The following is a 17,103-nucleotide window of genomic DNA, read 5'->3' on the forward strand; positions in this document are numbered from 1 at the left end:
CGGACGCTTTCCCATGAAGCTGCTACGATGCTTTTGGCATTGAGATGTATTTTGAGTACAATGAAGCCCCTACATTGTTAATGTCCTGCTCCAGAAGTCTGAACAAGTGTTAACCCATCACCTTCTTCTAGTTAGTTCGCCTGCCCTGCCCACAGAGGCCATGCAACAAGGTATCTTACCCGTTGGTCCTCACATCTGTGGTCAAGTATTTTCTTGAGATTCACCCATGTTGTTCTGTTTATTATAGTAGTTATTTTTAGCGTTAAGGAGTTTAGCATTGAATTGTGTCTGCATGTAGGGGGCGGGCAGGTACATGTCCATGTGTATATACGTGTGTATGTGGATGCCTGAGGTTGACGTTGAACGGCTTCCTTGATCACTCTCCACCTTACTCATGGAGCCAAGGAGTCATTTAAATCCAGAGCTCTCTGTTACAGCTAGTCTAACTTGTCCTGGAACCCCCATTTCTCCACCAGTGGCTGCCCATCTCCACCAGTGGCTGCCATGACTAGCTGGCATTTGCATGGGTTTTAGTGACCTGAACTATAGTCCTCGTGCTTGTGTGGCAAACAGTTTATCCACTGAGCCACCTCCTAGCCCTTGTTGAGTATTTGACAATTTACCTCTTTGTCTTCCTGCTAACGCTTGAGTGGTTTAGGCTTAGACTGTTAGGAATGAAGCTCCCATGAAGGAGCACCCTCTTTTTCCATGTCTTCCTGTTGTGAACGGATATGGGCTTTCCTTCCCGACAATGGTCAGGGAGAGACTGGGTTTCACTACCTGGTGTCTGCCAGGCTTCTCCCAGGTAGCTGCAATGTTCTGTTTCCATCAATGAGTCAAGGAGAGCGGCTTGGCTTATCCACACCTTGTCGGCATCTGGGCCATTTCTGATTCTCTCCTGGATGTCCTGGCTGCTCCCGTGTGTGGCTTTACCTCCCCCCACCGCCCCACAGTCGATGAACGTCTTTCTGTCCTCATGAGGAGTGTTGACACCTTCTGCCCTGATGGCTTGATTAGTAGGGTGTCCTTTTGCCTCTGCATGATCTGGGGTCTGTCTCTGTTGGGAATATTCTCCTCCAGTCTGAAATCCGCTTTCTTTTTGTATTAGCGTTTTGTTTTTTAAGATAGAGCCTTTTAATGAGTAGAACTTCCAAGTTTAGTTGAAGTCCAGTTTGTAAGCTTTCAGAAATGACAAGGGTCCTGTCTACAAGGTTTGTATCAACAGAGGTCATAAAGATCCTGTTTTCTTTGGAAGAACTACTGTTTGGGCTTTTGTGTTCAGATCTGTGCTTCATCCTGAACTGGTTTTGTGTGCAGCCTGAGGTGAGGTATTGAAGAGGCTTTTCTGTTCCTGTCTATTTATCACAGTGCCTTTGAAAGGGAGGGTCAGTCAGCCGTGCACATGGAGGTTTTGGTACCTGCTTTGGTCTCTCTTTAGGCCAATAATTCACCAGCTGGTCTTGTTTATGGTGCACATGCTAGGCCAGCGCTCAGTCGAGGCTGGAACCTCACACTGCTCAATTCTCTGAGTTTGTTTTTCCAAATCTAGATCTTTGCTTCAAACAACAAACAAAAACCCAAGAGAATAATAAGCAGGGGGAAGAAAAAAGCCAATTGATTTTTTACCAGAAAGCCCTTTGGAATTCTAAATTGCTACCATTTTGAATCTAAACTGTTATATTCTTTGCTTTTGTAGCTAGCTTTTTAAAATGTCATTTTCCAGATGCAGAGTGACAGCCAAGGAGTACAGAGGCTTATTTGGGGATGATAGACATGCATCACACTTAAATGGTGGGATGGGTGTCCAAATTCCAACTCACTGAATCATTGAATTTACACTTTTAATGGTGAATGTTATGTGAATGTGAATGTTAATTCATTTAACAATTTGTATGTATTTGAGTGTTTTGCCTACATGTATTTTATGTGTACCATGTGCATGTGGTGCCTGTGAAGACCAGAAGGAATAAGATCCCCTGGAACTCAAGTAACAGGTGGTTGGGAGTCATCAGGTGGATGCTGAGAACCAAACCTGGTCGGTCCTCCACAAGAACAAGTGCTCTTAACCACTGAGCATTTCTCCAGCCCCAACTTTAACAGTGCATCTTATGTCTGACAATGCGTCTTATTGCATCCTTAATGCAGTGTGAGGAAAGCCGGCTGGATATTGAGTGTGGGCAATGCAGAGACCACCCTCGTTCTGTCTCTGATTTTAATTGGGAAACAGTCAGTTCTTCATCTTTAGGATGTGATATTAGATGTGGGATTTCACAGCGAGAGCTCTTATCCTCTTCTGAGACTAGTCTCCAGCAATCAGCTGAATTCTGTCACTGCTGAGTTGGTTGTTGGTCATATCTTGTCATTTTTTCATGCTAACATGAGTTGTGGTTTCTAAGCGAGCCATGCATCTCTGAGAATCCTGGTGTATTCTTTCTATATAGGACTGGTTTGAGTTTGTTTCTGTGGGACGCAGATCTATGATTGTCTTTTGTTCTATTTCTATGTCAGGGTTGTGTAGCACTTAATTGAGAAAGTGGCAAAATGTTCCTTCTTTGTACACTGTAAGAGCAAAGTGTAAGGCCCGGGGATGGGGAGATGGATAGGTGAGGAGAGCGCTTGTTGAGCAGGCATATAAGCTTTTGAGTTTGAAGCCCAGAGCCCACGAGAAGCTGGACAGGTAGCTTGTGGCTGTAATCCCAGTGCTCCTATGATGAGATGGGAGGAGAAAACAGGAGAGGCTAGCCTGGCCTAGTCAGCAAACAAGAGCCTGTCTCAAGGTGGAAGGTGCCCTCTGACTCCACACACAACCTCATACACATATAGACTGGAGGAAAAAAATGTAAGATTTCTGTAATTCTACCATTAAATACCTCCATTGAAATGAGCTAGTTTGGGCTAGAAACTGTGTTTGTAGGAATTGTTTCATATAGCTTGATTTTTTTTTTTCCCTTCAGATATCAGGATACTCCCTTTTTTCTGTTTCATTTTGTACATACTTGGGTAGTTTGTGTTTTCAAAGAGTCTACACATGTCATCAAAGTTACTGGATTTTCCTGCAGAGAGATGTTCACAATATGAGGTGTTGTGTGTGTTGTGTGTGGGGTATGTGTGTGTATATGTTTGTGCATACTTTTTTTTTTTTTTTTTTTTTTGAAAAACAGGCTCTTGTCTAGACAAGGCTGGCCTCGAACTCACACAGATCTGCCTGCCTCTGCCTCCAGAGTGCTGGGATCTCAAAGGCGTGCACCACTCTGCCAGGTTCCCATCTCATTCTTTGGTGTCTGTGGGCCCTGTATGGAGCCCATTTCAGGCTGAGTATTTTACATTTCTGTGTTTTCTTCTAACCAGGGGGTTGCCGTTAACTTCAGTTCTTTGCCCAGAACAAGCAAGCCTTTGGCTTTGGTGACCACCGCACTCCAGTTTTCTCTGATCTGCATTCTTCCCCCTGCCCGGTCTCTGCTCGCAGGGTCAGAGTCAACCCTTGGCTTCTGCAGTGTCTTTGCATAGAGCCTCTCCTCTGAGTTGGTCTCACTTGTGGTTTTTGTTTAGTTAGAGGAGCGCTGGGTTCAAAGGTGTGCAGCCCAGCCACGAGTCCGTCTTGAGAAACATTCCCCGTGGTGGGGGCAGTGTGCTCTGGTCCTGGGCAGAGGTGACAGACAGTTTTAGTCCAATCCTTTACAGTCCTTTTTTTCTCATACAAATATGATGTGGACTTTGCTTCTCTGCCAGTGGTCTCTTCAGCTCGTGCTTCATGTATTCTGAAGCCCTGTTAATAGGTACTGTCTGTAATTGTTGCACCTTTTTGTCTTTAAAATACTTAAAAACTACATTTATTCGTTGTCTCTCTGTGTGCGCGCTCGCACATGCGTGTGTGAGAACGCATGCACGGAGGTTAGCCTTTGTGAGTTGTATCTCTCCTTCACTATGTGGGACCCAGGGATGGAACTCAGGCTCTCAAATGTGGCAGCAAGCACCTTCACCCACTGAACCATTTCCCCGGCCCTAAATGTGGGTGTTTTTGGTTTTTGGTTTTTTTGAGACAGAATTTTACTATGTAGCTTTGACTGACCTGAAGCTCTCTGTATAGACCAGGTTGGCCTCAAACTCACAGAGATCCACCTGCCTCAACCTGAGTGCTGGGATTAAAGGCGTGCGCCACCACTGCCCACCCTAGAGTTGTGTCTTTATGTGGTTTTCAGGGCTGCTGCTCAGGATTTAAGACTTGCCAGCGGGCACCTTGACCCACTGAACCGTTTTGCCAACCCAGCTTTTAATCTAAACGTTTTATTACATGCATTTATGTTCCGTATGTGCTTGTGACAGAGAGTGTTCATCCTACAGTGTGCACACGGCGCTCCCGACACAACTTGGAGACAAAGAGCTGGCTCTCTGTTCCCGTTGTGTAGGCTCCCGGAATTGAACTGCCTCTGTTTGTGAGGTCAAGCTGGGTGGTGCATGCCTTTAACCTCAACACTCGGGAGGTAGAGGCAGGCCTGTCTCCTAAGTTCAAGACTAGACTGGTCTACATAACAGGTTCTAGACCAGGGTTAACGAGTGAGAGTCTCTCTCTCAAACATACCCACAAAAGAAAAAAGAAAAAAAAAAGCTGTTCACAATAGTTCACATGTAATCTTTTTTTTTCTTAATGTTTTTAAGTTAATTTTATTTATGGGTATGGGTGTGTTGTTTGTATATTTGCATACCACCTGCATGCCTACGACCGGCAGAGGCCAGAAGCAGGACATGTCCCCTGGGACAGTCAACTGCCATATTGCCATGTAGGTGTTGGGAATTGATCCTGGATTCTCTACAAGAGCAACCAGTGCTCTCAACCTCTGAGCTAACAGATAGCCCCTCTTTCCCCCCACCCCCCTGTCTTTTGAGAGGGTTTCTTTGTATAGCCCAGGCTGGCCTTGAACTCACAGAGATCCGCCTGCCTCTGCCTCCCGAGTGCTGGGATTAAAGGTGTGCACCACCCCCGTCCAGTCCCTCTTCTTTTTAATATTGCTTTTCCATTATATGACTACAGTGTGCCCATGTGTAATTTTCATGGGATTCATGTTTCTTGGACTTGAATCTCGGCCTTTTGTGATGTGTGGACAACTGGCCTTGGTTTCTCGAAGCCACTTTCTCCCCTTCCTTCAGAGTGGCTGCTCTACTCATACTAGGCCAAGGACATCTACTTCAGGTCGGGGCTGTGATCTAAGAAGCAAAATGCTTTGACTGAAGGTAGAGAGATGTGTGTGTGTGTGTGTGTGTGTGTGTGTGTGTATGTGTGTGCACACGCGCGTGCACGTGTGCCAGAGGTCACCCTTGTGTGTTATTCCTCCTGTGTTGCCCTTGTTTCTGAGTCAGGGTCTGTCACTTGGACCTGAAGCTTACAGATTAGACCGGGCCGGCCGGCCTGTGAGTTCCCAGAATGCAGCTGTCTTTGCTTCTCCCAGCATAGGCAAACACATCTCTGATGGAGCCATCTCCCTGGCCCCTTGAAGACTGCTTTTGGTCTGTTGTGACGTCAGTAAGCGTTGCGTTTGTGCTTGTGGACAGTCCCTCTGGCTCACTCATTGTTGAGTTTCCTTTCCTTGAGATTTTGTCATAGGATCTCTCTTACGCTGTATGCCATCTTTGCTGCTGAATTCCATACCCAGGCTGTGATTTTGGCCCATTTATAGGATGCAGTGTACAGTGTGTTGAGGGAATCAATCCAGTCGCTATCTTTTCTGGCCTAGAAATCTCCACCTCAGTTCTGGATTCTACCGATCTCCTGGGCTGTGGTTTGGAAACTGCTCCAGGGCCAGGATGCCCAAATGAATGAGAAGCCTACCTTAGCCCGTTCCCATCCTTCAGTCATCCCAATCCTCAAGCAGCTGCCTCCTGTCTCCTGTGCACATTTTAAGGCAAGAGGCTAAATCCAAAGCCAAGTGCATCATGGGAGAGCTGTAATCTGAGTTACTGACTGGTGTCCCAGGGGGTGCTGGTACCTGGTGAAGAAAGTACCCTTTGCTGGCGCACCTTCTCCTGTCACAGCTGTTGGGGAGAATGATTGTCTTAGGACTCTGTTATCTGACCTGCTGAACAATGTGCCTAGAGTATGTTGAATATCAGATGAGATCCTGTTAATGTGCTCCTGTGACAAGTATGTTTCTGCATAAAAGCCACAGGCCCAGCTGGGCTGAGCAGCTGTCAGTGCTGAGGGTCTTTCCAGGTCTTTTATTTTGTCTCAGTGAAGATTGATAAGTGGGTGTATGGGCTTGCTTGCTAGCTTCTTGGGACAGAAACCTCTGGGTCTCCGTGCTGTAGCGCACACGCTCCAGCCTGGAATGCGGGTGGGAAAAGGCAGTTGTGTTGTCTGGGCTTTGTGGTTCCCGCGAGGCTCCTGTCATGCCATCCACAGCCTGCAGGAAACCCTTTCTGAAAGGAGGCGTGGCTCAGGCTTGCACCAGGCACCAGCCTGTGGCTAGCAGTGGTCACGTGACCTGTCAGCGTCAGGTCTGGAAGAAGCCGAGGTTGCCATGGTTTGAACTGCGTCAGCTCAGTTGCTCAGCAACTTGAGGGGGCTGGGAACTACAGACTGAGGCCAGGGCCAGCCCACCAGGCTTGCAAATTACTGGGAGAGCTTCTGGCTGGTTAAATATGCAAACCTTTAATGTTCTCCATTTTGCTGTTAATTGTGGTATTCCTTAAATGAGTCCAATCTCAAGATTATGATGGTCAAAGTGGTGTAAAACAATTGTGGGATCTCCTCAGTATTTTGTGCTTGCCGTGGTGATTCTGTGTCCCTAGGATGCCACTCCCATCCCTAGTGGGGAAGAGCGCAGCAGGACAGCTTGGCAGTGAACTCAGCGGGCAGGCAGCTGGGTGCTGATTTCACGCTTTCCCCGTGTCCTGGGCATAACTTTTCCTTGCTGCCCCCACCCTGCCCCTGTCCCCATCCCTTTCCCACTGTTCGAAGCACAGCAGTCTGTGTGAAAGCCAAGGTGGGCCCAGCCTTGAGGCTCTGTAATGGCTCAAGGTATGTTAGTGCTTCGACACCATGGTGAGTCCTGTGTGCCTCAGTCTCTAGCAGTGCCCTATGTCCCTCCAGCTCAGTCCTGCCTACCCTAATAAGAGTCCCATACAGCCAGCCCTCGGGAAAGAGCTAGGCCCCATGCTGCATGAGCATAAGGCTAGACTAGCCCAAAATATAGTTACTTCAGGGGAGTACCTGCTCATTCATGTCCCTTCCCTCCTGTGGTATAGACTGCTTTTGAGGTTTTTAGAAGTTGGGCCATTGGGTACATATATTAAGGTAAAAATATATGCCCCCTGGCCTGATATTTTAGTTTTAAGTGAGTATCTCAAAGGGATAGAGAGTGCCAACCTTAACAGGCACGGGAAGCGTGATCAGTGGCTCCCCCACGTGTTATGGCTTGATGGGAGCTACATTAATAGGTGATGTGGTTTTGTTGGACATAGTAATAAGGACACATGATAAGGACATAGTTCTTAAGGCATGTAATAGGACAACCTCAGGCCCCAGATATCTAAGTGTGAAAACACAATGAGCATGGGAGGCTACGGCAGGAGGATCGGTGAATTTCCCAACACCCACATCAAGTAACTGTCAACTACCTGTAGCTCCCGCTCCAGGGAATTCTCTGGCCTCCGTGGGCGCTGCACTTCCATACACACACCCACACACAATACATGTAATTCAAAATAAAACAGAAATCTTTGTATCAAAAAAAAAAACAAGATAAAATACAAGAACAATTTTAAAAATGTTGATGGGTCTGTGTTTGTGTAAAAGCTTGGATTGTTCATAGCCAGGCTCCTCCTGGGAAGGCTGGGCTGGGCAGCAGGCTGAGCAGACTTGGCTGTTTGTCACAGTAAGGATGCAGTCACATAAAACCTGCATAATTAGAGATGAACCAAAGTATGCGGGTTTGTGTTGGTCTGTTTGCTTGTTTTTTAAAGAACCTTCCAGAACTGTAACAGAAGTCAACAGCCAGCACGGTTACTGCCCAGCAGATCCTGGGGTTTAGGAAGTAGGATGCAGGAGAGAGGCCTTGGTGGCTCTTACCACTGCCCCTTGCTCTCTGTGACTCTGCCTCGGTGTCCCTGCATATGAAACACCAATGGTAGTGTGACCCGTAGGTTCTCAAGAGGTGGAGTGAGTTCTTCCCCATCCGCAAGGAGAAGGCCCCGTGGCTGGCTGCTGGTATCCTTGTGTTCACCTTAACAGCTCGGTGAGGTCCGGAACCTAGTGTATACCTGGTGTTCAGCCCAGGGCTTCCTCCTAGATGTCTCTGCTTGACTTGGGGAAGGGTGAGTGAGGGATTTCATTTGGTAAGATGTTGGGTTGTACTTAACGCCAGTGACTGCTACAAGTGTGGTGGTGCCTTTGGTGTACCAGAAAATGTGGTCTATGGACTATGGCGGACACTCAGCCTCCCAATAGAGGTATGGGTGTCCAGTCTACAACTTTAGGACAGAAATTCCAATGGCTACCCTTCAGTGTACCTGGTACTCTGAGGTTACGGTAGCATCCACATCTGTCCTGTGTAACTCACTTGTGTGACCAGGAAAATGAGGTAAGCCCACTTTAGGTTCTTGGCTGATTTCCCTCACGGGATGGAACGCCACATGGCAGCAGAAGCCCTAGTCTCCTAAAGTGGCTTCAAGCTAGTTTGTATCAGACAGATGCCAGCCCCTGTGCCGCCTCCTCGACTTCATTGACATTTTCCTGAATTCTCTCTCTGTTTCAGGGAAATAGTGGAGCACATGGTCCAGCACTTTAAGACCCAGATCTTCGGGGACCGGAAGCCAGTGTTTGATGGAAGGAAGAATCTGTACACTGCCATGCCCCTTCCAATCGGCAGGGACAAGGTGAGGCCACAAGTGCTGGGGTCCAGTCCAACTGTGTGTGTGTGTGTGTGTGTGTGTGTGTGTGTGTGTGTGTGTGTGTCTTACTGGCAATGTGCTGCAGCGGCCTCCTCTGCAGGGAGGAGGAGGAGGAGGGGCGTGAGTCAAGCTGGTGAGGTGGCCATAGAAAATGGTTACCTTCCCTTATTATTTTTATCTTTATCTTGGCTTTATTTAAAAAGTAATAAAGCTTCTACCCAGACTCTGATACATCTGAGTATGAAGGAACAGGCACATTTTCTGCAGGTCTGAAAATGGTTGTGTTGCTAAGTGACCAAGTTCCTTGGCTCTTCTGTGCCTGTCTGTATCCCCAGTGGGGCCAGGCAGTCTCCGTACCTGGTGGCTTCTGCTCTGTGTCACCACGCCGACAGGAAGGTACTATGTGAGGGCAGGGAGAGGGCCAATGACTACACAGCTCTGTGTGTCATGTTCTGATCTCGCTTTTCCCAGTCACCAGTGGCACGTGGGTTGTCGCTGCCACTCCAGGGTAGGATGATGGGCGTAGGGTTCTGAGTTGGAGGGAATCCCAGGACTGAGTGTGAATGAGCTGAGCAGGCTCTCCCTGGCAAATTAACATGCTGTGAATTTGAGATTTATTGATCTTAAGGTTTTTTGTGTTTAATTTGCACATTTGTTTTTGTTGAAAGCTCTATAAGAAAGAAAAGCATAAGGAGTTTATTCACAGTTTTGTTGGTACAAATTTATAATTAGACGCTAGGAGGAGCCTGAGGAGAGCCCTCCTGAAGGAGGGGTGGGGCGTCTCCGCTGCTCAGATGTAGATGCACAGTCACAGGCGTTACCAGCCCAGGCTGGGGTGGAAATAGGTGTGGGTATGCCTTTCCTAGTAATAGGACGTGAAACAGGCCGCTTCCCCTGCCAAGCCAACTACCTCTCCAGTGCAGACTGGAGCAGCCGGGGTAGGCTGCCCCACTTCCTGTGTGTGTGTGTGTGTGTGTGTTGCATCTCGGGGTCTCAGACGCAGTGTGGGCTTTCATTACGGGTCTGCGGGCTCTGTGTGCTCCTCTGGTCCCACAGTGTAGTACAAGTAGAAAGGTTTGAAGAGCTCCAGTCCACTGCCCAAGACATATGAGCACCGGGCAGGGATGGTGGATACAGTTCTTGTCTGTTTGCACTAGCCTGCACATAGAGTATCTGGAGTCCCAGAGAGCTTGGGAGCCTTTCAGCTAGCACAGGGGCCAATGAAAACTAGTTTTCCTCTCTTTTCCTACCAGCAAAGCTTTGTCTTTGTGGCCTTTTTCTTTTTTTGTCATCTGTAGGAAGAAAGGACTCTCCTTGTCCATTAGCTCAGCGTTCACTTAGTGGCTCAGTGGGGACGTAATGCCTGGTGTGGGTACATACCAGTGTCCACATCACATCCCCTGCCCGATGAGCAGCCCTCTCCAGATCTCTTCTCACTTCTCCATTGGTGTTCACCTCACTGCCAGCCCATGTCATGAAAGCAACTCCTCGGGGCTGAGAATACTTGTGTCCACCAAGCCCGTGGGCTCACTTTGAGATGGGACAGAGCTGGGAAGTTACATAGCGGTTGCTCTAACTTTGGGACTGAAGTCCTCATCTCTGTTTACATTGGCTCTGTGTCCAGCCAATGACTTCTTTTGCCGGCTGCCTCCATGTGTATAGCTTCTGACTGCTACCTCCTGGGCCGGGGCGAGTTGAGTGTCCCCTTCCTAGATGGAAGTTATAGCTGAGATCCAGTTTTGAAGGACCACTGTTCTGGTTGACTTTCTGTTGCTGCTGATAAACACCATGACCAAGAAAACTTGGAGGGGGAAGGGTTTACTTGGCTCACATGTCCTGATCATAATCCATCACCAGGAAAGGCAGGGGAAGAAGGAAAAGCAGGAACTGAAACAGAGACCATGGAAAAATCATGCCTACTGACTTGCTCCCCATGGCTTGCTCAACTTACTTTTTTTTTTTTTTTTTGGTTTTCCAATATCGGGTTTCTCTGTGTAACAGTCCTGGATGTCTTGGAACTCGCTTTGTAGCACAGGCTGGCCTCTAACTCACTGAGATCTGCCTGCCTCTGCCTCTGCCTCCCAAGTGCTGGGATAAAAGGCATGCGCCGCCACCACCACCCGGCAACTCATTTTCTTATACAACCCATGACTACCTACTTATTGTGACATTGTCCACAGTGTGCTGAACCCTCCCATATTAATTGTTTCAATAAAGCACGAAAAGTTTCACTAACACAGATTCTTAATTCAAATACGTCACACCGATGGCTTTGATAGTCTTTGTTTCTCCCTGAAGCTTCCCAAGGCAGGCTTCCCTTGTCTGCACTACTCACAACATTCTTAGCTTCCAAGATCCCATAACAACAGCTCACTAGGCTCTGAGCATTTCCAACCACCTTCCAAAAGAACAACATGGTCAGGTCTATCCCAGCAACACCCCACTTCTGATACCAGTTTCTTTTTCTTTTTCTTTTTCTTTTTCTTTTTCTTTTTTCTTTTTGTTTTTTCGAGGCAGGATTTCTCTGTGTAGCCTTAACTGTCCTGGAACTTGCTCTATAGACCAGGCTGGCCTCGAACTCACAGAGATCTGCCTAACTCTGTCTCCCAAGTGCTGGGATTAAAGGCATTCACTACCACCTCCTGGCCTGACACTAGTTTCTATTCTTGTTCAATTTCTGTTGCTGTGATAAAAACAAAAGGAACTTGGGGGAGGGAGTTATTTGACTTAAAGTTCAAATATTATTGAGAGAAGCCAAGGCAGGAGCCTTGTCTCTCAAACATTGTTGAGAATAGCCAAGGCAGGAGCTTGGAAGCAGAGACTGAAGTTGACACCATGAGAGAACATCAATCACTGGCGTGCTCAGCTTGGGTTTTTTTTATACAACCCAGGACTACATGCCCAGGGGCAGGTCCACTCAAAGTGGGCGGGTCCCTCCTACATGAAGAAAATGCTCACAGGCCAATCTGTTAAAGGCAATTTCCTCAACTGAGGTTCCCTATTCCCAGGTGATTCTGTTTGTGTCAAATTGACCAAAAACAAGACCAAAAAAACCTACCCAGCACAGGCTTTCCCAGAAAGCCTTTAGATGGCAGCTCCCTGGGCACATCGAAACAGGATATGACCTGCACGTCCTCATCAGGAAAGGATGCATGGCACCAAGCCCTGCAGCTGTCCCTGCAGCCTGGCCAGCACAGTGGTTGTGACACCAGACACCTGCTGGTGCTGTCACTCCTTCTATGGGGATGGGGGTAGGTGGCCCTGCAGCTGAGGACAGGGAAACCTTAAGACACAGCTGCTTCTGTGTGTTCACAACCTCCCCAAACACTGTTTCTTTGTGTCAGGGTGCAGCTCTCTCCCCTCTTTGTTTCTTAGTGGTGTGCTGTACCAAAATACACTTCTTTTTGTTCTCAATTTGACTCCTTCCTTCTTGCAAGGATGTCCAAACAAGAGCTGCATGGCTCAGTAAATATCAGTGTTTTCAGAGGTTGGGTCTATAACCAGCTCGCTGTCTTCCCTACCCAGGTTGGTACCGTGTGATGTACCAACCACACTTCTGAACACACATCTGGGGTGTGTTTCCCTCTGAGTAGTGGCAGTAGGCCAGCCCAAAGTCCAGTCCCCTCTCTGCCCTTTCCTGGCCCCAGGGCCTTGGGCTGTTTGCCAGCCCAGTGTCTGGTGATGCATAGAAGATGTGGTGAACCAGTCTCCTTGCTGGAAGTGTCGGTACTAAAGGATAAAGCATTCCAAGAACACGGGACATGTCAACAACAGATAACAAAGCCACTTTGCTCCTTCCCTGAGTGGTTTGTGGACCATAGTCACGATGCACTGTGGTAGGCATGGATCACAGTGGTGATCCCACAGTGGACATTAAGTTTTGAGTAGATTGAACAAGTGTTACAGGAGAAAAGTGGCCATGTTGGGGGCGTCACGAGTGTCCTATGTGCTGAGGGTTAATGTGAGTGTGTTTTTGATCACTGTCCAGTATGCTGGCCACCGGCCTCACACAGCTATGTGATTGCACATTTGTTAAAAGTGAATAAAATTTTTACCACTCAGTTGGTAAAAAGTGGCAAGCAGTTGAGGAAGACACCTAATGGAGACCTCTGGCCTCCTCCACACATGCACATCCCTGCACCTACTCAAAAAACATAAAGTTAAAAATTGAATTTCTTGTGCGTTTTGGGAGGAAATGACCTTTGTGCGTTGGTTTGGCAGGTGGAACTGGAGGTCACGCTGCCAGGAGAAGGCAAAGATCGTATCTTCAAGGTGTCCATCAAGTGGGTGTCGTGCGTGAGCTTGCAGGCGTTACACGATGCACTTTCGGGGCGGCTGCCCAGCGTCCCTTTTGAGACGATCCAGGCCCTGGACGTTGTCATGAGGCACTTGCCATCCATGAGGTGAGGACATCAGCTGGGAGGGGAGAAAGGGCCATGAGCTGAAGCTCAGTGTTCTCAGAAAGATTGAGATCTTAACCAAGCAAGGGAGGAGCCAGTGGAACCAGTGGTGATGGCCAGACATGTGATCTCTGGGGCAAACAGTCTGAGATGGAAGAGGGTAGTGTTAGAGTTATCACCAGTGACCTTGCCTGAGGGCACAAGGTTCACCTCCCTGGCTTTGAGCTCACCAAGCCCTGTGCAGAGTCCAGATCAGCACCTGGACGGCCATCCTTGGGAGACTCCTCTGCAGCTTTTATGACCGCGGCCAGCAACAGAGGCATCATCCTATTTCATTAGAGGATCACCCTTTGCCACACCTAGCAGGGGGTGGGGATCATTTCTGTGGCTTGCCATTTTCCCAGTGGCCAGACAGTGTTGCACTGACTGGTACATGGGACCAAGGCCAGGGAGCCACATCCAAACTTGGCTCTCACACTAAGCACACAGTAGCACCTTAGAGCGGTGGGAATGGAGCTGGGAGGTCAGAAGTAAGCAGCAGAAAGCAAGCTCAGTGTTGGGCCCTGGGACTGACCCCTCTATGCTCTGGAGAAGATTGGGTCTTCCTTTGGCTCCCTAGCTACACACTTTAGGCCTAGAGGAGACTACCTCCCAGGGCCAGATGTCACTCTTGGCAGGGCCCTGGCCTGCCTGCCACTCCTAAGAACTGTTGGTGGAAGGGAGGCAGGTAGGCACAGAAGTAGCCTGGAATAGTGATTAACAAAATCTCATCTATGGTTTAAAAACAAAGCAGTATTTATTTTATTGTGTGTGGGCATGCCACCTGTGTGTGAAGGTCAGAGGACAACTTGGTAGGAGTCAGTTCCCTTTTCCTACCGTGTGAGTCCTGAGGATGGAACTCAGGTCATCAGGCTTGGCGACAAACACCCTTACCCTCTGAGCCTTCTCACCGGCCACATTGAGTGGCAGGAATTCCTACGGGTCCTTTCTTCTGAGTTCTTTTGGATAGTCTACACTGATTTTTACAGTCAGGAGACTGTCAGCACGCACAGGATTAATAAGCACAGTCAGAAAGGGAGATGGGAGATGGGCATGCGCCATTACTTCATTAACAAACAGCGCCACCTGTACCGCAGCCCAACACCATCTCTTCCCTTTGGCATCCTGAGTGGTGCCACGTGCCACGTGTCTAGTAGTCTGTAGGGGACACTGGAGAGAGTGTCCACAGCAGGTGGGTGGGCTCTAGCTCAGGTCTGTGTGCGTAACTGGCCTGCAGGCTCCAGAAGCAGTGAGCTCTCCACAGCCTCCTTCCTGCCTGTCATTGAAAGGAGCTATGATGAGTAGGGAACGGGTGCCAGCGTAGACGGCTCCATGCGGTCCACAGCCACACAGGGAAGAGGCAGCTCTGGGACTTAGGGCTGACCTGCTCCAGCTGCCTCGGCCTGGTGGCTGTTGGGTTTCCACCCGTGTTAGTGTTAAGCTGCTCCTGCATCCATAGCACAGCCCTCGACTAGGAAGACTCGAAAGGATCTGCCCAGCTATGTGCAATGTAAGATGAAAATAAGGAGGAGGAAAGAGAATGGAAAGACCAGCTAGAGCCTGTGTTCTGCATGAGTCTTAAGGCCGCGGCTGTAGGCAGAGCCTGTTCCCAGATTAACTCTTGTCCTTTGGAGAGATTCATAAGGAAGGCACCCTTGAAGTGTGGAACAGTGAGTCTGAGCTAGAACCACGGTGGATCTTGTCTCACACTGACACTGAGCCTTGAGAGGGGTCCCCTTGCACCTCCATCAGCTAATGTGTTTAAACATCTGATGGTATAAGTCTACAGGGCTACCGCTTACGCTGCGTGAACACAGACTACAACTCCGTATATTGAGCATGAGTGAGTGGTCTCTGAGTGTAGGTGTGCCTGCAGGGATGACTGGAGGAGAGGCAGGGAGCCAGCCCGGCACTTCCTGACTGATGCCATCTGATTAGGAGAGGGCTTGTCTCCCTGGCAGGTACACCCCAGTTGGCCGTTCCTTCTTCACTGCATCTGAAGGCTGTTCTAACCCCCTGGGTGGGGGCCGAGAAGTGTGGTTTGGCTTCCACCAGTCCGTCCGACCTTCTCTTTGGAAAATGATGCTGAACATTGATGGTAAGCCCAGGGCTTCCCTGCAGGGTGAACGGGGCCCACGCAGCCTCCATTACATGGGGTGGAGACTTGAAAACATGCAGAGGAGGCCAGACCTTAGGAAGGCTTCTCATAACCATCTCTAGCCTCCGGTGAAGCCTGAGATGTTGGTGTGTTGCCGGCCTGTGTCAATCATCTCTTTGATGTCTGAGGTGGTTCATAGTTGGGTATCAGAGCCCTTGGAGTATTCCATTCCCAGGGACCCTTGACCAGCCTGGGGAGCTGCCTCTGCCAGGCCCTTTGCACCTACTAGAACACCCCAGGTGTGGGGTTGGGGCCACGCCCCTCACTTTCCCTCCGTGTTTCCTGATTACTCAAGTTGTCGTTTACACTGAGAAGGGTCCCATTAGGCGCCAATGGATGGCCACTGTCCATTGGTCCTCCAGCTTTGATGGTGTATTAGAACTGTCACTGCTGTGACAGGTACCTAGAAGAAACCCATTTAAAGTAGTAAAGATTGGCTCAAGGTTTCAGAGGACTCAGCCCGCAGTAAGCTGGTGTTGTCATTCTGAAGCCAAACAAAACTGTAGAGTGTGACACAGCATAGCTGCTCATCTGTCTCATCTCACGGTGGCTGGGAAGGAGGCAGATAGAAAAGGTCCAGGGATGAGTGCATTCCTGAAGGCGCACCCCCAGCAGTCTGCTTCTCCAGTCAGGACCTCCAGCTGAGGTTTTACATACAGCCTCCCAGAAATGCCATACGATTGTGAGTCCATCAATCCATTGGTTGGTTCAGAGCCCCCACGATCCAGTTAGCTTTCAGTGATGGGGTCCACAAGAGCTTTTGGGGGGACATTGTAACTCCCGTGCTTCCCCCTCTGCTTCAGGAGAGTCTGAGTCATGCTTTGTGCTTGATCCCACTTCCGTCTGCCAGAGATAGTTCTGGCAGTAGCTCCAGGAAGGCCCCAGGTCACGTCTTGCTCAGGGGCACACTGATTGCAAATGAATTGCATGAATGGAAAACCTCAGAAATGCCTCTTACAGGAGGAGGCCAGAAAAGCCTACTGGCTGTCTTCTGTCAGGCTAGACTTGTTCAAGACCACAGTAATTCTTTGGATGACTTCTTCAGACTCAGCCAATCTCTTACCATTGCCTGTGGCTAGAGACTAGAATGGAATCTCCTTGGTCAGTCCCTACTTGGGGTGTGGAGCTCTGGGCGTAGTGGACATTGGTTTTCTCATCACAAAGGGCCAAGGGGAGTCCCATAAAGGAGAAACTAAGGCCAGGCCTCATGAGCTGCAACTAATTAGACACATGTGTTATTCTAGATGCCTCCATCAAACGTTCTTGTCTGTCTCTTGCTTTTCCTGTACACAGTATCAGCGACAGCATTTTACAAGGCACAGCCAGTGATCGAGTTTGTTTGTGAAGTTTTGGATTTTAAAAGTATTGAAGAACAACAAAAACCTCTGACAGATTCCCAAAGGGTGAAGTTTACCAAAGAAATTAAAGGTAAGGAACCACCCAGCAGACAGGCTCGGGGTGAGGGCCCCCTCTGAGGTCCCTGCCTATGCATGGATGGGGTTCTTGTTCCACTCTGATGAGGGAGGCGGGAGCTGTGGGAAGAGTGAGCCACAATGCACACTGGCTCTGAGATAGATAGTTGGAACTCGTGCACGGAGGGGCCCATGACTCGAATGAGCACAA

General features: G+C 48.9%; 1 protein-coding gene across 1 annotated transcript in view; it reads left to right on the plus strand.

Moving 5' to 3' along the window:
- The window catches only part of Ago2 (argonaute RISC catalytic component 2), an 80,659-nt gene that overhangs the window by 35,468 nt on the left and 28,088 nt on the right, over positions 1 to 17,103 (plus strand). The window contains exons 3-6 of the mRNA XM_059248121.1: positions 8,748 to 8,868; positions 13,105 to 13,286; positions 15,284 to 15,420; positions 16,774 to 16,908. Coding sequence (XP_059104104.1) covers positions 8,748 to 8,868; positions 13,105 to 13,286; positions 15,284 to 15,420; positions 16,774 to 16,908 — 575 coding nt within the window. The remainder of the gene's footprint in view (positions 1 to 8,747; positions 8,869 to 13,104; positions 13,287 to 15,283; positions 15,421 to 16,773; positions 16,909 to 17,103) is intronic.

The sequence above is a fragment of the Peromyscus eremicus genome, chromosome 20 (assembly GCF_949786415.1).
Source record: "Peromyscus eremicus chromosome 20, PerEre_H2_v1, whole genome shotgun sequence".
Lineage (NCBI taxonomy): Eukaryota > Metazoa > Chordata > Mammalia > Rodentia > Cricetidae > Peromyscus > Peromyscus eremicus.